Source organism: Apodemus sylvaticus, chromosome 2, assembly GCF_947179515.1.
Source record: "Apodemus sylvaticus chromosome 2, mApoSyl1.1, whole genome shotgun sequence".
Taxonomy (NCBI): Eukaryota; Metazoa; Chordata; class Mammalia; order Rodentia; family Muridae; genus Apodemus; species Apodemus sylvaticus.
This window is the reverse complement of record NC_067473.1, coordinates 144,823,909-144,849,572: the sequence shown is the minus strand read 5'-3', so window position 1 is coordinate 144,849,572 and position 25,664 is coordinate 144,823,909. Positions and strand designations below refer to the sequence as shown.

The window sequence follows — 25,664 nt, the reverse complement described above, 5'->3', positions numbered from 1 at the left end:
ACCTTTACTGTATTTTACAACTGTATGTCTGCTCGTGCTGAATGCAGGAGTTGGAATACTCCTGGAGAGTGAGAGCTAATGGCAGTTGTGGGCCATCCGATGTGGGTGCTGGGAACTGAGCTTCGATCATCGGGATCAGCATTAGGTGCTCTTAATCACTGAGGGATCTTTGCAGTCCCTATGTAACAATCTTTTTCAGGTATAAAAGAGATCCGAGCAGTGCTACAGACTAAAGCCAGACAGAAACTGGTAAGGACAAAAAATATTCTAAATTTCATTTTTGAACAATGGTGCTCAAATAGACTATATTCTTCTATTTTATTCAGAGAAACTTGTGAGATCACTATTACCTTGGTAACCTACTATCAGTTACATCCCACAGTGGGGCTATCTGTAAGAAGTAGGGCAGAAAAACCGGAATGCTTTTGTATCTTCATTCATTAGGAACACCCACTCCATTAAAAACCAACAAAAATAACCCACATTAAATAAGGCATCACCAAGAGGAAAAGCCAGTATTTCAGGGCTCTTCATAATATTCAAAATTTGAAGACATATTATGGGATTTAAGACTATCTGTATTACATATAAGGGAATAGAGGTATTAAAGACCTAAAGTAAGAAGAAAGTGTTTATGTACTTCAGCAACCTGTCTATAACCTGGAAACCTATTCCTAATCCTCAAACCACCTAATATTTACTCAATTTTTTCTGCTACCACAAAAAAACCTTTTCCTATCCATTCACTACTATATTCTACTGCCTATTAAATCTACTGTAGAATCTTTTTTGGTTAATCTGTAAATTATATTATTCATTTATTCATTCATTCATTCATTCATTCATTCATTCATTTTTTGTGAGACAGGATCTTTGTAGCTCAGGCAGGCACTGAACTTATGATCTTCCTACCTCAGTCTCCCAGGTTCTGATATCACAGGTATATATCACATATACGTTTAGCTTTAATCAAAATTTAATTAAAAAACAAAACAAAACCCCACTTATAAACTATTATATGTAGGTCAAAGGACAACCTGGGGAAGTGGTGTTTTCCTCTTTGGGATTAAACTTAGATTTTTCAGGCCTTAAAATATATTTTAGTGTGTTTAGCATTAAAATATATTTTATTTACCCATATGTATGTGCCTTCTGAGAGAAGAAGGGGATGTGGGCTGCGTTAGAGCTGGAGTTATTGGTGTTTGCGAGCTGTGCATGTAGGTGTTAAGTCCTCTGACAGAGCCATCTCTCCAGTCATCCAGTCCTTAGATATTTATTGTTAACATTTAGCACAAAAATCTGGCATATCGAAAATGCCCAAATATTTTAGAAACATTTAGAAACAAATTCTAACTTCAATTACTTACATATGTAACAAATAAAACCAGAAATGCAAAGATATTTGTTATGTTATACCTTCAAAGTCAGTACTGCTCATGTAAGGAAGAGCCCCATCACCATCCCTATTGTGTTCTAGTGTTTCCTTTTCCTCCCCAAGGTGCTCTTAATTTTGTGCCCTATCACAAATATCACAAAAAAGTAAAAGTAATTTTGTGTGTGCATTTTTATATATAATCTTGGAGAGAAGTTAATAAACTTGGAATAATGAACATTTTTGTAATTAAAGTCATAAGACTCTATTTCAATGAGGATGTAACTAGTTTCTCTGTGAAACTGTCACACTATACTCAGCCTCGTTAATTCTTAGCAATAAATTCATCCAAGTCACTATGACAACCCAAAAATATTCCCAAAACAATATTTAAGGGGGAGAAAAAGTAGCTGTTAGGGTTTGTGATTTTTAGAAGAGGCATTACTTATAAGCCTCAGGCCATGACAAGCTCTCTAAGGTCTGATCTACCCACTGCTCTCGGCACCTGCTTCCTGGTTCTCCGTGGCATTATAATTGTAGTCAACTATCAGAACTCATCTGCATTCCAGTGCAGTATCACAGACTGCCCATACAGTAATATCTTCCTCTAGATCTGTCGGCTGATTCCTACTTATTGTTTGAAATGTGGCTAAACCTGTTACCTTTCAATTTCTACCTCTCAAATAAGCTAAATAAAAGAGTTCTTGTTCATTCTTTAACTTATCCTCTGCTAAGATGTGAACAACTCCTTTGAAGCAACTACAACCACTGTAATTTAAAATTTATTAATGCAATTTTCTAGGGAGGCTTTATTAGTGCAGACTCTATGATCCAATCTAATCTAGCACATAATATTAACAAGATTGTATAATCTGGAATTAGAATCAGGATAGTGCCCTTGCTCCTTCAAATATTTCCTTAACAAGTTATTTAACTAGTTTCAGTTTTCTCATGTGCAAGATATGAAATTCCCTAATTATATAACCACCGTGATTACAAAATGAATTACTAAAACAAGACACGGGTCTCTATGTGGCTTGGGTTGGCAGGCACCCATGAAAGCCAGAGAGGGCATTAGATCCTGGGAGCTGGAGTTATAAGCATTGGTAAATCACTTCAGGCACTGGGAACTCAACTTGAGTCTTTTGGAAGAATAGTATATGCTCTTAACTGCTGACTCAACTCTTTAGCCTCTGGCATAGAAATTCTCAATCTTCCTGCCTCAACATCACGAATGGGTGCTGGGATTACAAATATGAACAACTATATCGGTCTGAGAAAACATATCTGATGGTCTTAATGCTATGCCCCAAACTGAGTTCTATGAGTAACACAGCTTTCAGTAGTACTCTTTCAGTGTGCTAGTCTTGCAGTTGCATACAACTATATAAAATTTGCTCTGTTTAAAAAGCCTGGGATGGCTTTAGCTTTCTTTTTTTTGTTGTTTGTTTTGTTTTTGGTTTTTTGGACTTGTTTTTTTTTTTAGACACGGTTTCTCTGTATAGCTCTGGCTGTCCTGGAACTCACTCTGTAGATCAGGCTGTCCTGGAACTCAGAAATCTGCTCACCTCTGCCTCCCAGAGTGCTGGGATTACAGTTGTGTATCACCACTGCCCGGCAGGGATTTTTTTTTTCTTTTTGGTTTTTCGAGACAGGGTTTCTCTGTGTAGCCCTGGCAGTTCCTGGAATTCATTCTGTAGACCAGACTGACCTCGAACTCAGAAATTTGCCTGCCTCTGCCTCCCAAGTGCTGGGATTAAAGGCGTGTGCCACCACTGCTCCTGGCTTCCACTTCAACTTCCAGAATGCTAGGTTCATAGACACGTGCCACTAAGTCAGGCTAGATATTTGCTTTATTTGTATTTGGGATGAAGATGGAAAGCCTTACTCATGCTATTACTGACTACACTTCAGTCCTGCTGGCTATTCACAACACTTACCAGTTATACTAATAGAGTCTACTCAATTGATAAAGGCTGTGTGTGGCTGCCAAGACCGACGGCTTGAGTTCAATCCCAGGACCCACATGGTGGAAGCAAAGAACTGATTCCCACAAGTAATCTTCTGACTTCTATATATGTGCCTTTGGCATGTTCATGCCCCCCACTGCCATAAACCAAAGAAGTAAATGTAATTAAATAAGAGAACTAATTTTCACAGGTTATAGCAAAGAGTAGGATACATGTTATGCACTGGAGCTTAGAAAGTTCTGAATTAGCTGATTGATATTCTTTAAAAGAGTACCATGAATACTTACCTTTTTCCTTTGTGGTGGATTCTGAGGAGCAGATGGGACTCCTTCACAGGCCCTTTCACCACCAGGTGACATGGATCCCCGAGAGAGGTCTTTCATAAAGCCATGTTCATATCTGCTGGAAAAGCCTTCTGCAGGGGAACAATATCCTCCATCTAAATGTAAAGGCTTCCTGTCCCCCACCAAGGGAGACCCTCTATACAGTCCATCTGCTCGAGGCATAGCGTTCAAAGGGGAGTAGGCGTACATCAAATTGAACTCTGTCCTAAACGCCTGGTCTGAGTTTCTCAGCAAGGTCTGAGGACCGTCTCCACTCCTGCTTGGGAAGCCAGCCTCAGAGGTGGGAGCAACAGAGGGATGAGAAGCCAGGTCAGGATGACTGCAGTTGAGCAGGGAGGGCCTATCAGCGCAGCTGTGAGTGCTGGAGTCTGGGTATCCCACTTTTGTCAAATCTATGTCTTTTCGGTGACAAAGCTGAAAGAATAAAAATCAGAGATGTGAGACATGGTAGAAAAGAAAAAAAAAATCAAAGGGCAAAAAGGGAGTGAAGGCATCAGGCAACTTTGCAAGCATGACTGCTCTGTCTGCTCAGCCTTCATCAGGCATCTAGTGGTGTAGCCAGGAGCATATCTGAGTCCCAAGCACACACACTACGGAAAGGTCTTAGTTGCTGACTTCTAATATTATATATTATTAACTTAAGTGTCAATGGAAGGCGTAAGGGAAGGTGGAGAAAAGCAGGAGGTAGCTTAAAAGCCAAGCACGGGGAATTACTCAGTAGGAGAGTAGCATTAAAGGTTGCAACTAATTCATTCCTCACTCACTTGTACCTTGAATTGTTTCTCATGCAACTTTCTGTCTGCTCAATTCTTTCTGTGTCCTTTGCTGTCTATCACTCTATCCAAGAACTGCTAAAGCCTACCACTGAAAGACATGGCAAAGGCTGAAATGCACCAGTGATAAAATCCACCTACTATTGCTTATCCATATCACATAACATCAAGATTTCCACTACTAGACAGATGAATTGCCTAAAAAGATAGTACCAGAAATCCAAGTACAATGTCAAGTATCAAAGCCTTTCTATACTGAATCTATAGCAACCAAAGACAGAGCAATCTATACTTTCCCAACAAGGTGGACTCACAATACTCGGGAAATCAACATTAAACTAGCAGAATACAATCTTTTCAGTTTCATGATGATCTATAGAGTATCCATCCTACAGACTAAGAATTTGGTGGTCAGGGAGTAGGGCCCTATTTTAGAAAGTGGTAATAAGGATCAGTTAATTTCTAAAAGGTATAGAAATTATAAATTTCTCTTTAACAGGAAAAAAGCTTCATGTAGATTTATAGGGTTAATAATTAATTACATTTGTGTAAAGCTTATAATAAAAGCTAACACTAAAATCTTTCCAAGAAAAACACTGAAACTGATATCCTAAGAGATATCAATCACTGTACAGAAACTGTATCCCAGCCTCTGTAGAAGAGGAGGTTTGTAACTTAAGAGTGTGACTTAAGCTTCCTTACATATTTACACCCAACAAGGCACTTCAGAGGAAATGAAGGAGAGCCAAAAAATGTTGGCTTCCCTAAAGGAAGCTGCTCATCTATCAGCCAAAGCCCAAACACCTGGTCAGTTCAACCCCAATAATACAATGCTGACATGATACTGAGACAGTGTCTATCTATCAACTCCAGTTTCCTTGTTAATAGGCAGATGTCATTCATTACTTTCTCAAACATCGCTCTCATGCACATAGAATTTACCTCCTTTGAAGATTCTCTTTAACTGAACTCTTCAGCCATTACTTTCCTACAAATGACAACAACAAAGGCAACCCCACAACATATACACAGCTACTCATTTTCCCATGGTCCTGGGCAGTCAGGTTATGTAAGATTCACTCTGCTTGCTGTGAATGAGAGGCTATCCTCCAGCCCAGCATTTAGGACCACCCTTGTGAACTCACTCTCAGCCTGCATGTATGATTGAGATGGTATGGAAACTACCTCAGGTCACAGGGACTTAGGCCCATGTGCAGGGGAACCCTCAGGGGAAGATATGTTCTAGAGGAGGAAAAAGCATCTTATTATTTATCTTCTTTGAGTCAAAGAAGCAAAACAGAAAGTAAATGTAAGCAAAGCTGTTAGCCACACTTTTTTGGGAGGGGGTTGAGGGTGAAGGTGGTTAAGAATGCATAGGGTGAATGTTTAACTGAAGAACTCATTTCCACAGACAAAGTGGTTAGCTAAATGCTTCCTGGTGTCTTAGAAAGAACTTAAGGAATACTGGTCATGATGTTTCATGCTTAAGTGAACACCTCAAGTAGAACTCAGGAGAGTTAGGTGAATCGTTTTAGAGGGCTTACAGTGTCTCTTATGGCGGGGCACACCCCATTCCTTATTCTTCCTAGAGGAACTCTATTTCTTCACCTCATACTCCATCTAATTATAGTCTTTTTTCATCCTCTTACTAGTTTTAGGACTATCCAGGGGTATACCTGGGAACTAACAGGAGAGAGAGAGAGAGATGGCCAGTTCCTCTCAAGTGACAGTTATACACATGCACACATCTAACAGAGTTAAAATCCATTGTATTTCAGGACCACATAACAAAAAACCCCACAGCCTCTCACCCCAATACAATGTATACATATATTTCTTCTGTGATTTACATAGGACAGGACATTTAGCTGAGGTAATATCTCTCTAACACATGGAAACTGGAGAGTGAGCTCTTGATGGGATGGTGTGAAGGATAACAAGAACGTGATGACAAGCTATGACATGGACTCAGGGTACCAGGCACTGGGGTTAGGGGAAGGTTCTCACTATAAGTGATTTCCCTGCCTGTGTGTACCACAAGCACACAATGCCAGGAAATGTCAGAAGAGGGCATTAAATCCCCAGAAACTGGAATAACAGACAGTTATAAGGAACCATGTGGATGTTCTGAGAATTAAAAACTGGATTCTCAGCCAGGCAGTGGTGGTGCACGCCTGTAATCCCAGCACTCTAGGAGGCAGAGGCGAGCAGATTTCTGAGTTCAAGGCCAGCCTGGTCTACAGAGTGAGCCCCAGGATAGCCAGGGCTATACAGAGAAACCCTGTCTCGAAAAACCAAAAACCAACCAACCAAACCAAACCAAAAACCAACCAACCAACCAACCAACCAACCAACCAACCAAACCAAACCAAACCAAACCAAACCAAACCAAACCAAACCAAACCAAACCAAACCGAAACCTGGATTCTCTGGAAGAACAGCCAGTGTTCTTAACCAAAGTCATCACTCTAGCCTGCATTTCATTTATTTTTTAAACTTTTAACAGAAAAGTTTATTTCAACATTTTTTTCTTCCAAATAATAATTTTATATTTAAAGAACAACATGGAAGTAAATTTTGCATTACATCATCTTTCAATATATTCTTTCCTTTTAAAAGACAGGGTCTTGCTAATGTAGCTCAGAGTGGGCTCAAACTTTTGGTGTCTTCAAATTATAGATATATGCCCAAAGCGCCCAACTCTCTGCTGTAATTTCTGATGAAAAAAGCTTGAAACCAACCTTTTTGTAATCAAAACCAGGAAAGAGCATTGATATCAGAATGATGGTAAGGCTGGTAGTATGGTGAAGTTGTCTTTATGAGAATGGTGACAGTGCATTATTAAATTAGTACTTTATAATCACACATTTAAATTTTTTGCTACTTAACATGTTTCCTTCCTGATAATATTTTTGTTAAAGATTTATTTTTTTTTAATGTATATAATTATAGTTGTCTTCAGACACACCAGAAGAAGGCATCAGATCCCATTACAGATGGTTGTGAGCCACAATGTGGCTGCTGGGAATTGAACTCAGGACCTCTGAAAGAGCAGTAGGTGCTCTTAATCTCTGAGCCATTTCTCCAGTCCCCCTGATCATCTTTTAAAAATTATTTTATTTTTCCATTTTTATTGTTTGTTTGTTTGTATGTATGTATGTATGTATGTATGTATGTATGTATGTATGTATGTATGTATATATGTATGTCTCTATCTATCTATCTATCTATCTATCTATCTATCTATCTATCTATCTATCTATCTATCTATCAATCTATCAGTGTTATACCTGCATATATGTGTCTGTGCACCAAGTGTCTGGCACCTATGAGAGCTAGAAGAGGGCATCAGATCCCTGGAACTAGAGTTACAGGGTTATGAGCCAGCCACCATGAGGGTGCTGGGAATCAAAGCCTAGTCCTTGGCAAGAGCACCAAGTGCTCTTAACAGCTGAGCCATTCTCTAGCCCCTACAATACTTCAACTGCCTTTAAAAAACCATGCATGACTGTGTCTTTGCACATGTGTGCAGGTCCCTGAGGAAGAGACAATTTCATCTCTTAGAAGTAGAGTTATAAGTAGTTGTGACTGACCCAATTTCGGTGCTGGCTATGGTCCTCTGCAAGAGTAGTACAAGCCTTGACTGAAGCAATCTTTAGTTCCTTAATGTTTAAAAATTACATTTTATGTATTTTATGTCTATGTGGGAAAGTCACTTGTGAAGCTGGTTTCAAGAGGCTACCAGTTACCATGTGAGTTGCAGGGACTGAACTCAGGAACTCAGGCCTAGCAGGAAGTGCCTTTACTGTTGAGTTAGCCTGCTTCCTGGTGTTTTAACATTATGCTTAGGCTGAGATTCACTAAAATCTATATTCTCTATCTTAAAATACCTTTCATTTACATGCTGTTTTATAGTTATTAAACTGCAGCAAGGGTAGGAAATACATAAAATTATTTTGGAAGACTTCTAATTTCTGTAATTTCAAATTAATAATGAAACTTGCCATGAAAATGTGCAACTCTATTTCTATAACAGATTGCACTACAGGGTCTTTTCCTTTGGATACCTTATCATGAAATTCTAATTGCTAACAAAAGCTTAACTGTTATCTTAAGTAGAAAGGTCTGAATTCTTCAATAACCAATTAAAACCAAGGACTCAGAAATATGATAATTTACCTAGAAAAAGCAAATGTAACCAGGATGACATCATTTTTTCCACTCCAAAGTTTGCTCTACAGTAAGTTAATACTGGATTGAGAAAGACGGAGAGCAGCAACTTGATCTGCTTTCAGTTACTAGAGCTTTTAGAACCCAAGTGTTGTTAATCCTTATAGTCATAAAAGTCTTAAGAGAAGTGCGATCTGTTAGATATACAACTTCATCAATACAACATCCAGAAGTAAAAGTCAGAGGTTTAGTGGGCAGATCCAGTCCTCTTCTCCTGACAAATAGCCAATTAATTAAAGCAACATGCAAATGAGATTTTAAAACAGATAGATTATATATTCATACCCACCACTTGAACTTGAGTATCAAAGTGATTGAGTATAACAATTTTAGGAACAGCTAGTACATATATTTCTAATGTAATCCAACCACTAATGCATATTACTAGCCTCTAGTCTACTCAGTTCTAATACATTATAACAGGGAGGGAAAAAATCCCCTGGAGTAGGAAAACTAAACAAATAGCAATGGCAGCAACGGCGGCGGTGGTGGCGGCAGCAGCACCACCACTACCACACTTAGAAACCCCAATGTTTCTAAGTCTCTGTTTCCCCGAGGCCACAGTAGAGCTACCAAAGAACCTGGGAAAGACACTTTAGACTTAGAGGTCTACACACACAGATGTGAGCTCACTCCGTAGTCTGAGCTCCCAGGCTAGTGAAACTAACTGGTACTACAGGCACCCAAACACCTCTTTTAACCAATAAAGATAAAGATCTTGTATGCTTACTCCCTAAAATACGATTGAAGGACTGAATGTGGAAAGAAAGTTGAAGGCATAATGGCAGCACTGCTACTACTCTGGCAGAACAGGGGCTGCCAAGACAAGAGGCTACCAGCTACCAGTCCACAGTGACCCTTGGTTAATGATTTTCATAGAGATGAAGGAAAACAGTTAAAAACACTTGAAATTATATTATATTTGAAATTTAACAATGATTTTCATAGCAATCAGTCCCAACAACAAAATCCCAATCACCTCAAACTGCAGAGGAGTGTTGGAACGACTAGCAGTAGTAAGAGATGTGATTGGTGAGAACATGAGGCTGTATCCATTTCGACACTCCTCTTCTCCTGGGTGAGTCTGGCCAGGTGTGATCAGCTGGGGACTCTTTGAGCCTGAGCTGGGTGGGGGTGGTGTAACTGGAGACAGAGGCTGAAGCAACTTGGTGATATTCTGCTCCATCAGATAGCGAGACTTCCATTTCTTTAATGGGCTCAGTAAGTCTGTGAAACACAAAGCTTTGATGAGAGCTGAATCATATCTTACTGGAAGGCTAGGTAGCAAAGGCACTAACCTCTAATCTGCAACAGATCCTATGCCTAATCCCATTACATAATCTCTGCTAATTAAGCCAAAAGCTTAAACATACTTTTTGAGTGGACGTGGGGGTTTTGAGACAGGCTTTTGCTGTGTAGCTCTGGCTGTCGTGTAACTTGCTTTTTAGATCAGACTGGCCTCTAACTCACAGAGCTCCAACTACCTTTGCTTGAGATTAAAGGCTTTTGTTACTACTACCTGGCTGCCTAAACAAACTTCTAATCACTTCCTTGAATATAACTTATGAAGAATTCCATGTACCAGAGAATCTCCACATGAATGTTAACAGTTTTAATGGTCAATGCCAAGGACATTACTTTTTCTTCTGGAGTTTACTACAGGCTTTCTTCCACTGAGTTTTAGAGAATCTTAAAGTTGTGTTATGTTGTTCAATACACTCTCCACTTCTTTACTATCACCTGCTAGGTTGTCATACTTATATTGTCTTCTCATATTTATTGATGTCCTCTTTCAGCAGCTCTTCTAGCAAATACTCATGAGTAGGAGGAGACACATATGATCTTGCATCCTCATATAGCTCCTAGTGTTCAACTACTGAACAAACACTAGGAGATAGAAAAGAATATGGTTTTATTTATGATTTATTTATTTATTATATGTAAGTACAGTGTAGCTGTCTTCAGACCCTCCAGAAGAGGGCATCTGGTTGCGGATGGTTGTGAGCCACCATGTGGTTGCTGGGATTTGAACTCAAGACCTACCAAAGAGCAGTCGATGCTATTAACCACTGAGCCATCTCTCCAGTCCAAGAATACAGTTTCTATTATAAGCTTTTGAACTATTAAAAAAACTAAGAATCTTTCTGATTAGGCGAATTGTATTCTTAGGTCCATTTAAAAAATTCAGGTTACTATACTAAGTATTTTAGTAACCATATTTTATGTACTGTCATTTCTTGTTTTTAAGAGGACCTTCAGGACAAAATATACCTCAGAAGAGAAATATTCTTTTATGTAAAAGTGAGTACTTAAAAAGATCATTCATTTACTTAATATGCACTATATGTACTATATGGCAAAGTTATGTATGTGAGTGCCATTACATATTCTGTTTTCAAAGAGCTTAGAGAAAATTTCTTATTGGTATGATTAAGCTTGACTATAACCCTACCACTTCTGAGGCAGAGACAGGATTATCTCAAATTCTAGGCCAGCCTAGTCTATACAACAAAATCTAGGCCAGCCTGGGATTTATAGTGAGACCTTGCCTAGAACAAACAAACAAATGAACAAACAAACAGCTTAAGTATTTACAAAGAAGAGACCTTTGTAAATCTTTGTAAGAGATTATCTGACAAGGTGCTTGCTATCCAATCCTGGAGCCTACATGAAGGTCAAGAAGAGAATTAACTTCCAAAAGTTGTCTTTGAAGTCTGCATGCATAATGTAGCCCCTCAGGAATGATGATAAACACATAAATACCCTTCAAAGTAGGTAAAGTGGGATACAGTGTCCAAGGACTATAGTCCCAGCTACTAAGGTGGCTGAAGTAAAAGGGTTGCTCAAGCCCAAGAGTTGAAGGCTAGCCTGGGCCTGAACAACACTAGGAATTCCATTTCTAAGAAAATAAAAGAACATCACTGTTTAGGTGATGTTTACCACACACTGTATGGTGTGCTTGATATGAAAATTAAGGTAACTATAAATACAGCATTTCTGTTATTAACATCACCCTGTATCAAAGATGAAGACTTTGATGCATATATAGAGACTAGACATGGTAGCACCCAGTCCATGGTCACCTGCCTCATATGGTTCTGGAGAGCAAATCAGGGGCATTTATACCTTAGACTGGTACTTTATCAATAGCCCTTTCATCTCCAGTCATTCTTTAACAGTCTTAATAAAAGCATGCTATATTGAAGCACCATGACTTGGTGGAAACAGTCTTGGTGGAATCACACCTTCAAGGCAAAATGTGGATCATCATCAGGGATGTGCTTAGGAAGATAACTCTGGTGACAGTGTCAGTAAGTAACTACAAGTGCAAAAATATTGCAGTTAGGAAAGTAGCCAATACAAAGAGGTTTGAGGCACCAATTATATTTAAATAGAATTTTTTTTCCTTGTTTCTTAGAATGTTTCATTTCCCTACATTGTCCTGTGTGCTGTGATTAAAGGAATATATCACCAAGGCCAGCCTGAGAGCTCATCTTAAAGTTTAGTTTTTTATAATAAATATAGCTGGCAAATGTTTAAAGAAACATTCATTAAAAAGTTAGAAGCATGAAAATTTATTATCAAATTCATGAGTGGCTCTGTTACATTCTTCTCTCCATTTCCAATGTTAAAAAACAATTATCACATCAACATTGTAATGCTATCCTTCTTTGTGGTCTTAAATCAATTTGCTAAAACAAAGGTAAATTACTTAAAAAATTGTGGAACCAGAGATTAAACCAAGGGTTTTTCTCACGTAAAGCAAGTACTATCATTAGGCAACAACCTCAAATCAGTAATTCAATTAAAAGGGCCCAGGAGATGGCTCAGAAAGTGAAGGCTTGCTGCTAAGGATGATTACTTAAGTTCATCCTCAAGATCCACAAAGCAGAAGGTTCTGCCAGTTATCCTCCAAAACCTACATGAAATATCAAGTGTGCGTGTGTGAGTGTGTGAGTGCCTGTGTGTGCATACACACACACAATTTTTGAAAATGTCAATGTCAGTATAAACTATCAAGATCATATATATGAACACAAGTCAAATAACAAACAATTTCTATTACTCTTTCATCAGTTGGAGTTCTTGCCTTTAAAACATTGTAACTTGCAACTACTGGTAATTATAATTTTTGCACCTAAATATTTAGTTTTTATATCTTGTATAATATCTAGAACTAATGAGTTTAGGATTATATTTTTAAAGCACATAATGAATCGGAACAGACAATTGGAATATTTTATATCATTTTTTACTGAAAATCTTTTTCTTACTATATTAACTCAAAGACAGCATAATCACAGAAACAAGAGTTAAAACTATCTGAATTAAGATATTGGGTGTGGTGGTACATGCAGTTAGGAGAGTGAGGCAGGAAGATTTTACAGAGTGAAACCCTGCCTCAAAAAATAAACCCCAAACACACCAACCACCAAAACACAAAAAACAAAAAATTGTAAGAAAAACTATTTGAGTTCACTTAGAATTTGCATTGGCAAAAGATCTAATCACTTGACCATCTCCCAAGTAACTGAAAACTTTCTTTTTAGAAAGCAATTTTCTTTTTTAGAGCAATTTACCATGTCCCTATTTCAACGCCTAGTCTGGCTGTTCTGTACCATATTCTCATATGCCATAATTTAGCCACTAGTGTCACAGGAAAGCTAAGTGTCTATTTTCAGCAAGGTACTTATTATTACCCTTCCAAGTCATTTTAAAAATTTTAGATAAATGTAGAATCAAAATTTTAAAGATGGCTCTAGGAAACCATAGGAGTAGAAAGAATATGGATGTACACCAGTTATTCTTTCTATTATTAAAAACAGAATTTCCTTATTGCTCAAACTTGCAAAGTATTTCGCAATAATAGTTTACATCATATATCCAAGTATGGCCATTCCCAGGTTAAATTTGAGGATGACAAAAATCTGTCTTCACTCATTTTCTTAAGTATTTAAGGGGTATTTACTTCTAACCAAGGATTTTATTCGACTGTTATTAGTTCTGAAATTTTCAGTTGATTACTTCTTGCATGTTAGTTACAAACATCTAATCTCTTCCTTATGTCAATGATATATCTTATTTTTATTCAATTTTAGCTTTTAACATTCTTGGACTTTTCCTTTTGAGAGAGCTCAGGCTGGCCTGAATACCATGATTTTTCTATCAGTCTTGATTCCTGGTATTACATCAAGGGCAACCACACTAGTGAAGAATTTATCGTCTTTAATCTAGGTAGTTCATATGTGACAACAAAGAGCATTCTGTGTAGAATGGCAGTAGTAATTCAGATGTGGGTCTGATACTGAACTAAGCACTTAGTAAAAATTATTCCGTTTCTTATTAGCCTTATGAAGCAGGCATTTACAGACGAAATTCAGAGACAGTTGGTAACATCACAGGGTAGAGAATTAGTCCTCAAATAAAGGTCCATTTGATTTTTTTCTCTATTGTGTCAACATATCTCCTCACTTTCTTCATCAACTTTCCTCCATATTCTTGTAAACAAAACTTCTGAAACTCAACAAACAAAATAATTCCATACGATTCTTTATGAAATGATGTTCTTTGGTTTATACCAATGCTTAAGGGCCAGGTGTTTTCTGACAATGTTTCTCATTGCTTGCTTCTCTAATTATACTCTAAAAGTTGTAAGTTGACACAATTGAAAGCTGCCTCAAAATTTTTATTAAACTAAACCTGAATAAATCTGTCATTAGGAGAACAGATTAAAATCTGGAGGAAAGTAGAATTTTAATATAAAGCAATTACTTACAAAATTCTTTTAAATTCAACTTTGCAATTACCAGTAAGTCAATAAATAGTGGTTTAAAAAAACCCCACAAACACCCTCCCACCCCGATAAACCAAAGCAAAACTCCCTAGCTATAGCCTTAATGTGAGTTTTAGAAACTAATCTGTGTTGGTAAATTTTGTTGGTTCCTATTGGGTCTTGCTTTTACCCCATGCTGGCCTTGAACTTATAGCAATCCCCTTGTCTTATTTTGTCTTCAAAGTACTAGGATTCTAAGTATCACTATACCCAGCTATGGCATTTTTTGATTACACAATATTCAGAAAACTGATCTGAATTTGAGTGCCAGGGAGGATGTTTCATACCAGCTTAAACAGACACACTCTGCCTAGTAAGTAAACAACAAATCGGGTGTCATAAGTCAATATACCAATGCTTTCAGATAGAAGCCTGCAATAGAACAATGTAAAAGACAAAATGGATCAGATCCCTTTTTTCATAGCCATTTGAAATAGCCTTATGTTTTAAAGTCATGTTATCTCAGAAATTTTATAGGTCTGGGAGGCAAGTTCTTTTGAAAAAAAAATAAAACAATAATGATTCCTCATTGATACCATTATTTCCTGCCCCTTTAGTAAGCTCCCACCCAACAAGCCATTTAACATTTCCAATTGTTCCCCCTGAACATTAGTGTTCCACCACTTTCTACTGTCTCCCCTTATAAATACAAATATTTCCTAAACTTACTACGTTAAACGTATCTAACCTTTTTATAACCATTTCTGCTGTTATCTGTACACTGTCTAGTTCCTTCTTTGTCGTCCTGGGAAAACTGATCCCTGACTCGAGATCTTTCTCTTCCTCTGCAAAGACAGATGTAAATTAACTATTTAGAGAAAACACTATTTCTTTTTATATCAGAGAACCAATTCTAAAAATTTTACTGTGAACCTCAAATGATGACTGTTCATATCAAATTTAGAAAAAGATGAGATACATACCTGCATTATCTTTACAGATACTAGAAGAATTACTATTCTCATTACTTTGGTATAGGTGCTGTGTTCTAGTCTCTTGGGGCACAGATGATGTCTGAGTCATCCCTTCTTCCAAGGCTTGCTTTATCCAGCGCTATAATGGGGAGGGGGGAACCCAGAGAATTTTCAATAACTATTTAAAAGATACCCATTTTCAGTTCATTAACCAAATCATTACACACTAGTTGGTGAGAAATATAATACAAATACATGCACACAGTTTCGTAGTAGTTCTGGACAGGTTGGCTGTAACCAAGGCTAGTTTTGGCTGCTCTTTCCTGTCTCTTTAATGAAGATTAGTTTTGAAATAGTCTCATATAACCAGGGCTGGGCTCAAACATCCTAAGTAGCTAAAGATGACTCTGAGCTTATGATGCTTCTGCTCCACCTTCTGGGCTAGGATTATAGGCTTATATCACAATGCCAAGTTTATGTATGTGGTGATAGGCACTGGACCAAGGGAGGCACTCTACCAACCAAGTTATACTCTCCACAGTCAAGTCAGTTTTTTCTACTAGGCAAAAATCTTACAGTTGTGGGATCCTGTCAACCAATAAAATAAATAAATAAATAAAAAGTATCTGTTCATCTTTTCATATTGCTTAGAATAGTATAATTGTTAAAAAAAAAAAAAAAAAAAGGCTAACTGCCGGGTGGTGGTGGCAGCACATGCCTATAATCCCAGCACTCTGGGAGGCAGAGGCAGGTGGATTTCTGAGTGAGTTCCAGGACAGCCAGGGCTACACAGAGAAACCCTGTCTCCAAAAACCAAACCAAAACCAAAACCAAAACCAAAAAAAAAAAAAAAAAAAAAAAAAAAAAAAAAAAAAAAAAAAAAAAAAAAAAAAAACCCAAAAACAAAAAAACCAACCAACCAACCAACCAACCAACCAACCAACCAACCAACCAACCAACCAACCAAAAAAACCAAAAACCAAAAAAAAAAGGGCTGACACTCCAAAAGGTCTGTAGTGATAATCCATATATGAGCTTCTTTTCCCATCAAATAGTTTGTACAAATTATGCGCCAGTAGCTGCAAATCACTGAGGAGGGAAGGAAAAAAAGAGGTTCTGAAATAATAAAAAAGTGGAAGAAGGTTTTCAAGAATTCTCTCCATTTACTTTTTTTCGTAGATAATATGTAATCTAGATGAATGAAAATTAAGAAAGCTTACAAAAATTACAAGATTAGGTATTCTGTGGAAAAGAAAATTTATTAACTGTGATTTTGTTTTTTATAAGATACACAGTTGTAAGTGGCTCAATATTCTGTGGTTCTCCTGTCCTGACATACGACAGATCTAATTTTTTGATAATCATTAATTTCAGACAGACTATTTCCAAATAGGAAAGGTGAATTAATATAATGTTATACTTTTAGAGAACATAACATAGGTCAGTAAATATTCTCAACAGAGTAGTTCAAGAAGATCTGTAGCCAGTGGTTAATTAGAACCTGGAAAATCTTCAAGGAAATTTTACTATAAAAATTCTCTATCATTTAAGTATCTTTGTGGTTTACTAAGTTTAAGAAAAAAAGTAAAGAGAGGTAAGTGAATGGGTGTGTGTGTGTGTGTGTATGTATGTATGTATGTATGTGTATATATATATATAAAAGATTCAGAATAACTTGAATGACAGTAATATTCTAGGACATGACAAGACATCTAAAAATCCAAGACCAAGAGTGATATGCTCTCTTACTTAGAGTCTCAATACACAGGTTATAAGAAGCACAGATCCCTAGAGTGTACAGGAGACCTCTGAGTCTAATGCCCTTTTTCATGGATGGGGGATATCAGCCTTCAAGGACAAGTGAAAAATCCTTTATTACGAATATGCAAGTTTAAAATTTATATTATATAGAGTAATTTTAAATTTATTTTCACTCAGAGCAGAAAAAAGGAACTCAAAATTGAGATTCCTGTATTTCCCTCAAAAAAAAAGAAAGAAAAAAAATGAAAACATTATTAAAAAATATTTTCAGTGTAAGAAAGCCTTAAGTTTACATTCTAGATCTTAAGACTAGAAAAAAGGGAGCTTATATAAAACCAAATGGGACACTGAGATAAAATGTGGCCAGTCTTGTCTCTAACGCTAAACAGAATCATATCAAGTAACCCTTTCTTCACAATATTTGGGTTTCATAAAAAAGGAACATGATCAATAGGAATCTTTTTCCTATTGATAAAAGATTACTTTTAAATTCCTATTCTGCTCACCTATTTGGAATAACTGAAGTCTGTAAGCAATTCTGTTTTCTGTAAAATATACTGAGAAGTTTTTTAGGAGGCCCAAAGGCAGGCGAGCCGTGTTTGAAAAGGAGAGAGAAGAGTGAACTGATGAAGCTTTGGAATGTAAAGACCTCCTCTGAATCCTGCTCTCCCAATTACTACAGATGTCTTACTGTGGGCAAATTTCTGAACCCACTTCTGGTCCAGAGACAGAAAGACTGGGTTTATGAACTGTAGCCAATGATCTCAAATTTGCAAAGAAACTTTGTAGCATAGCACTGTAAACACTCCAAATTTTCAACTTCTTTTCTCAATGATTCAAGAGACTCTAAATATGTATCTATTTTAAATATACCCATTTACTTATCAATGATCATTCAACTCTCCCAGGCTAATTTTTAGCAGTATGCTTATGTTTAAAGGAACAAATTATAACAAACCTTTAAAGGAAAATAAAATAATGCAAACCATAGTACTTTTCTAAAGAATCTTAGATACCAAATATTCTTTACATATGTCCAAATGTCTTTATACAGAATAAAGAGGGACACTGAACAAAGGCTCACATGTTCATTATAAAACAATACAGGGCTGGAGAGATGGCTCTGCTCTTCCAGAGGTCCTGAGTTCAATTCCCAGCAACCGCACAGTGGCTCACAACCATCTGTAATGGGATCCAATGCACTCTTCTGGTGTGTGTCTAAAGACAACTACAGTATACTCTTATAAATAAAAAAATAAATCTTTAAAACAAAACAACAAAGACCAAAAAAACATGAATTTGTGTGTGCAGACATCTATGTATCTATCTATCTATCCATCTATCCATCTATCCATCTATCCATCTATCCATCTATCTATCTATCTATCTATCTATCTATCTATCTATCTATCTATCTATCTATCTATCTATCTATCTAATGAATTTAGACACTCCTGGAAGATTAATAAATGTTCTCAAGAATGAACAATTTGGGTGTAAACATACAGACACAAACTTGTCCTATACTGTTTTTTAATGTAGGAGTTTTTTTTTTTTTAAATGATATATGAAACAGTGGGTCTATTAGTAAGAATATATTCTATTCTTTGGAGACATGGTTCAAGGGTTTAGATTGCATATTGCTCTTGTAGAGGACCTAGGTTTGGTTACTGACACCCATATTGAGACCATCTGAAACTCCAACTCAACTCTGGCCCCCGAGTGCACTAGGCATGCATGTGGTACACTTACATATTAGCAGGTAAAATGCTCACATACAAGAAAAAGTTGACTCAGATTTCTAGCTTAAAAAATTTTTTAGTTTGCCCTGTCCAGAAGATGTTTATGTTGTATAATCTAAACTGGATTAAAGCAGCAATTTAAACTGAATTCCAATTGTAATTACAGGTTTTAGGAAGGGAGGGTAAGGAGGTCTTATGAGGCTGGCCTCAATCTTCTCATCCTTCTGCCTCCACCTCTCCCAAGGCTGGGACAACAAATCTGCAGCACGGCCACTCCAACTTTTATGAGGTGGACCCCACTAACATTGGGAATGGTAAGCAAACATTCTTCCAACTGAGCCACATCACTGTCCATAACAAATAATTATAAGATTAATTTCAGTGAAGCAGTCTTGCTATGATAGTCTCTTTCTAAAAACAGGAAGGGATAGAAAGCTGGAGATACAGCTTAGTGGTTAAAGTGCTTATCCAGCTTGTAGAAGAACCATGGCTGTATACCTAGCCCTGCTTAATAAAATGGTGTGGGAGACAACTAATGATGAGATTGGTCAGAGTCTTGGAGAATGCAATATGAAGTTCAGTTAAATTCAATTTCTTTCTATGTGTTGCCAATGGAGATACTACAGGTCTAACCGCCAAGTATAGGAGTTTTTGTCTTTAATCCCAGCATTGAAGAGACAGAGGCAGGCAAATCTCCATGAGTCTCAAGTCAGTCTATTCTACATAGCTGTACAGACAAGCCAGGATTATTTTGATACTTAAAAAAAGTAAGCAAGCAAGCAAACAAACAAAATACAAAACATAGCCAGATAACAGGAATTCAAAGACAGCTGGTGAGAATGCTCAGTAAGTACAAATGTTTGTTGCAAAGCCTGATGATCTCAATTTCATATAAAGGTGGGAGACAAGGGACTCCAGACTTATTTTCTGACATCCCCATGAGAACCACCTCCCTCTATACATAGTAATGAAACAACAAATACAAAAGCTCAAGCAAGTAGGTTTTCTATGTAAGTTATATTTTTAAACAAGTTTGTTTGCTTGATCTATGCTAGTTTGAAAAGCAAGAAAAGAACAAGATTGCAATTCTGCATAACTACCAATAAGACACTTCAAATGTCAGTCCACATTATTTATAACAATCTTTATACTAATCTGTACTAAATTATCATCAATCTTTCCTTTAAAAAAAAGATGAATTTTATTTTCTAGGTGACTATTTTGCCTCTATGTATGTGTATGAGCTTGGTTCTTCATGCAGGTCAGAAGAAGGCATCAGATCTTCTGGACTTGGGGTTATAGCAGTTGTGAACCATCATGTGGGTCTTCTCCAAGAGCAGCAAGTGTTCTTAACTGATAAGGCATCTTTCTAAAGTCCCCAGTAACTCTTTTAGACACCAGAATAGATTTTACAACCTTGAAATAAATGCTTTACAGACTATCTACATTGCAATATTCGTTGTTTTTGGGGGGCTAGAGAGATGGTTCAACAGTTAACACATACTACTTGTCCAGAGGTCCTGAGTTCAATTCCCAGCAACCGTATGGTGGCTCACAACCATCTGTAATGGGATCTAATGCCCTCTTCTGGTGAGTCTGAAGGCAGCTACAGTGCATTCATGTACATAAAATAAATAACTTTTTTTTTTTTAAAGTTGCTTTTCTTAGCACATACTAACTGAATAACAGGTCTCATGCTTTTCTATATACATGCATCATGTATTTTGACTATACTCACACCCTTTTATTTTTTCTTATTTGTCTCCCATTCACTCCAATCTTCCCATTTTGTAACCAATATGACTCTACTTTATTTTTATACCTAATAAGCAGTTTCTATTAGGGTTGTTTACAGGAGTGTCTTACAGCGTCTCTTACCACTTTAGAATATATCCCTCGCAGAGAGGGTCCTTCTTTTCTAATTTTCAACACTGCTCATAAAAGTAGTTAGGATTCTGCTATTACTTAAATATTACATCTTACAAAATCATTATTTTGTGGGGGACTGCAGATTTCATGTTGGTGTGGATGTTAGAGGACAATTGTATCAACAGGTCTTCTCCTTCCACTTTTACATGCATCTAGGGATGGAGTTCAAGTATTTGTTTACTTAGCTATCACATATGCTTCCTGTTTTACTCTTACTGAAGAATTGAACAGTGTTTATTCTATAGGTAGACTCAATTCTGTTTTGCCATTCTAGATTTAGGGAATGCTATCACTAACCACAGCCAGTAAACCATGTTTTGTTTTAGATTTTGAGATGAGATTTTGCAGCCCAGGCTGTTAACACAAAACCCTTGTCTTGGCCTTCTGAATGATGTAACAGCAGGCACACATGACTATCATACCTGGTTATCATGGGTAATAGTGATTTTGTATAATAAACCATTTCCTTTTTTGATAAACACTTTTAAGACCCTAGAGAAACTAAGTGAGTGGTATAAGTGAATTCCCTAGAGACTGACTCAATGCTTCTTCATTACGTAGACAAAATTCCTTTAGTGATCAGATTTTCAAAAACTTTCTATTGCTGTTACTTATATCACCAAGTTACTCATGTTACTGCATCGTCCAAAATCTCTTTGACAAGGACCTTGTGGTTAAATTTCTCAGAAAATCTTCTACTTGGGAGTTTCTCCCATACAAACCAAGTAAGTGTATTACTTTGTAAGATGTGCTATTTAGGCTTCTGCAGTGTATTACTGACTCAGCAGCACTGCCTTTACCTTATGCAAACTCCTGTTTCCTTGCTCCCCTTCCAAATCCCATGCCATTCTGTTGATCCTTCATATTCCCATCCCCAAGAAATAACTTATGTTCTTGGGGAAATAAAACTATCTTTTAAGTTTGGAGGAATCAGGGAAGACCTGCCTGGAATTGGAGACTTCATCACATCAAATAAGCTACATGCAGCATCCTCATGTATGTGATGCCAGTGGAAGAGGACAATGGCAGACACTGAGGGTGGCAGCCTGAATCCAGATCTGAGGATTAGAGAAAAGGGTGTTCCAGGGAAAAGAATCCCACCCAAAGGAAAAGCTAGTAAACTTTGTCCTGTATTTCTGAAAACACTGAAAAGCATTACAGGCTTAAAGAACAATCTATTCCCAACAAGACACCCTTGGAACATATGTACAAATGTGGGAATTAATAAAGTGCATTCCCAAAACAACTACCAAACACTACTGTTGCTAGACCTAAAACAATAACAACTAGAGAGTCCCAGAAAGGCAGGGAATGAGTAGTCTATCTAACCCATTGTTATTGACCAAGTAACAGCAATTATTTAAGATTTTTTTTTTAGCACCTTTAAGAAATAATAGTAATTGATTAGTTAAAACCACAATCTTATCTGCTTGTATGAATATAACTGTTCTCTATTTGGGGTTCAACATCTCACAATAGTCACAAATAACCCTGCTAACCAGTGCCACAAAAGCATATACAAAACACATCCATCCCATCAATTGCCTTGTGCTCTCAGTCAGTAACTTGAAAAGCTTCTAGGTATAGCCAGATAAATAGTCACAAGTTTGAGCACCAAAAATTCAATAAACATTCCAACTTGACCATAGTGGGTTCAAAACAGTCCTTTTCCATGTTTATCAACACAATATAAACTCACGAGAGATTCACAAATTATCTAGACAATTATGTAAAATATGCTATAACTACATGCATCCTACAATATTAAACATACTTTCATTCATGGGCAGGTACGTGTGCACATGTGTGCATGCACACACACACACACACGTACGTGGGAGGGGGAGGGAGAGGGAGAGAGGGAGAGAAAGAGGGAGAGGGAGGGAAAAGGGGGAGAGGGAGAGAGGGACTAAAACAGACACATACCTTTTTACAGGAGCTGAATGTGCCATCAGGCAGAAGGGGCCTTCGACGCCTCTCAGGCATAAAGGGTGAGCCAAAGCGAATGTAGTGTTTGGGGGTGGTACAAATTAATGGGGAATGAATAAGACCCGGTAGCATGTTCAGGGTTGTTGCCAAGACAGTTGGGTCAGTGGTGATACGCAAAGGACACTCAACAGGGCATTCTTGCTTCTCTGCCTTGTCATTTAACCATTCTGTAACTAGATACTAAAGGTTAAAAACAAAACAAAACAAAATCCATTAGTTATCACTGCATTTGTAAGAATCTCAACTAAAACTAGAACAAATGCAGCAACCAAGATGAGTTGAGCATTCGGGGTGTAGGGCATCTCTCCTTAACCTTTTCCATGCTAGCAAGAAAAGAATACTTTATCAGTGATTTAAGTTCTGAATAAAATCATGTGAACAGAAAGTAAGTAGGATGGTTTCAGCTTTCAGCATAAACAACTTTTATCTAGAATGTTCAATCTAATAATTCTAAGATTACTTCTTCCCTGGGATTATAGGCCCTCTTTCTTTTCCATTACACTCCTTACCATATAAAATTCATATTGTCGCTTACCTTTTTGGTTTTGGGGTATTTAGATGCAGCACGGTTGACATGGGATCCAGTAACTGATACCACAGTTGGGTCAGACCCTGTTAACTGTCTGTTCTCTCCTGAAATGTCTATATTTCCAGCTTCAGGAAGAGTTACTGAGTTGTTACTTCCTCCTTCTTCCAAGGCAGCTTGTGACAGCTCTGCCTGTTGTGCATTGGCCTGCTTCTGGCGTTTTAGTCTTTGGGCTGAACTGGTCCGGTACCGAGAAATTCTACTTTTCGGTCGGGGTCTAGAAGGCTTAGCTGGAGGTGGTTTGGGGATTGGCTTTTCTGCAGCTACATCCTGTAACAAGATCAAGGCCAAATGTTTACAAGAAATGTCTCTTCTCCTTTGTAGACAGGATCTCTCAGTTTGGCCTCTAGCTAACAATCCTTTTGCCTTAGCTTGCTGAGTACTAGGATTAGACAAGGCACCTCTCACCCAGCATCTGAAATGACTTACCTGTTTCTCCCCCCCCCCGGCTTTTTTTTTTTAAATTTATTGATATATTTTTTATTTACATTTCAAATGATTTCCCCTTTTCTGGGTCCCCATTCCCCTCAAGTCCCATAAGCCCTCTTCCCTCCCCCTGTTCTTCCATCTACCCCTTCCCGCTTCCCTGTTCTGGAATTCCCCTATACTCTTGCACTGAGTGTTTCTGACTTACCTGTTTCTTATTTAGTTTTCTGTCTATTTAAAGCATTCTAAATGATAATGTGTGTGTGTGGGGGGGATTTATTGTTATTTTCAATTAATCTTTGGGGCTGGGAAGATTAATCACCAATTAACACCATTTGCTGCTCTTGCGGCAAAGATCTGGGGTCCATTCTTAACATCCACAAACTCCTCTAACTTAAGAGTTTTAGATGGGAATCCAATACCATCTTCTGGCCTCTGTGGGTACCAGGCACATAGATGGTGCACATACATACATGTAACTGTTCACACATAAATATAAAAATAAATAAATCTGAACTGGGCACTGTGTCACATATCTTTAATCTCAGCACTTAAGAGGCAGAGGCAGAGGCAGAGGCAGAGGCAGGTAGACCTCTGTGAATTTAAGGTTAGTCTAGTCTACAAAATAAATTTCAGGCCAGCCAGGACTATATGGGAAGATCCTGTCACAAAACAATTTTTTTTTTAAAATGTAATCTTTAAGTGCAAAATTTTATAGACTCTATTACCTAAAGACCATATATAAAATAGGTCAAAAGTAATCTATAAAGTTAATAGATACCTAATATTATATGAAGGTTCTTAGGCAAGACAACTCTTGTTTCTTTTCTATACCAGAGATTCTAGGTTAAACACTAGTCCTGAGAAGCCCCTGGGAGGTCAGTTATCTACTCAAGCTATTCAGAGAATTGGTGAAAGAAATCCAAAGATTTGCTTTCTTCCCTAGGGGTGGAGAAGGAGCTAGTGTTCAGCACGCACTCTTCCAAACCAAAGGAATCTATGAACTCATCACAGTGCTTATCTGGAAGACCCTTAAGAGCTAAGGGACTCTGTCATTCAAATGGTGACTTCACCTGTCTCTGCATCCCACAAATCAGCTGTTGAGATCGAAATAGCTTTGCTTATTCTGATACAGAACAATGTTGAAGACACTAACTTCTACCATTCTAAAAAAAGACAACTATCAAAAGGAGTTTTTCCTCTTACCCCAGTCTGGGAAGACCTCCGAGTATTCACACCAGTGCTCTGTGGGGTGCTTGGGATGGCAACATTTGAAACAGGGTTGCTAACTTCAGACTCAGGGGCTGCAGTTTTTGTCTCTTCTCCAACTACTATCTCTGAACTGCTGCTGGTAGTAATCTCTATGTCTGAGCTGCTCTGTTCCCCAGGCTGATCCCGCCGTTTCTTTCTCTCTTTTGAAACTTTCTCTAAAGTTTCAAAAGCATGCATGATGGCTTCAACCTTCCTGTCTTCCCGAGTCTGGGGGTGGAAAAATATTAAAAACAACAACAACAAAAGCATCAACCAGAAGTTATTTCAGAAATAATATTAGTGGGGTTTACAAGAATTTATTCATAGTATTAAGATAGCATATGCATCATTAAACTTTAAAACAAAAAATTTTTAAATGGTTTTAAATATAGTAAACAGTTGTAAAAGAAAGTAAATTCAAAAGCTAAATGTTTAAAAATAGGTGAGCTACCTTGACATGTTTTAGTGCATAAAGCAACTACAACCAATTTCTGTCCTACTTTCAGAGCTCAAAACCAATGTAAATTGTTATTAAACTTTTCCT

General features: G+C 37.5%; 1 protein-coding gene across 12 annotated transcripts in view; it reads right to left on the bottom strand.

Moving 5' to 3' along the window:
* Window positions 1-25,664, bottom strand: part of Setd5 (SET domain containing 5) — a 73,616-nt gene that overhangs the window by 6,011 nt on the left and 41,941 nt on the right. For all 12 annotated transcript variants that reach the window (XM_052174494.1, XM_052174497.1, XM_052174502.1 and 9 more), the window contains 6 exons: window positions 25,076-25,348; window positions 23,393-23,713; window positions 22,795-23,037; window positions 15,446-15,575; window positions 9,669-9,916; window positions 3,630-4,100 (listed from right to left, as the gene is read on the bottom strand). In XM_052174494.1, the coding sequence (XP_052030454.1) occupies window positions 3,630-4,100; window positions 9,669-9,916; window positions 15,446-15,575; window positions 22,795-23,037; window positions 23,393-23,713; window positions 25,076-25,348 (1,686 nt within the window). The remainder of the gene's footprint in view (window positions 1-3,629; window positions 4,101-9,668; window positions 9,917-15,445; window positions 15,576-22,794; window positions 23,038-23,392; window positions 23,714-25,075; window positions 25,349-25,664) is intronic.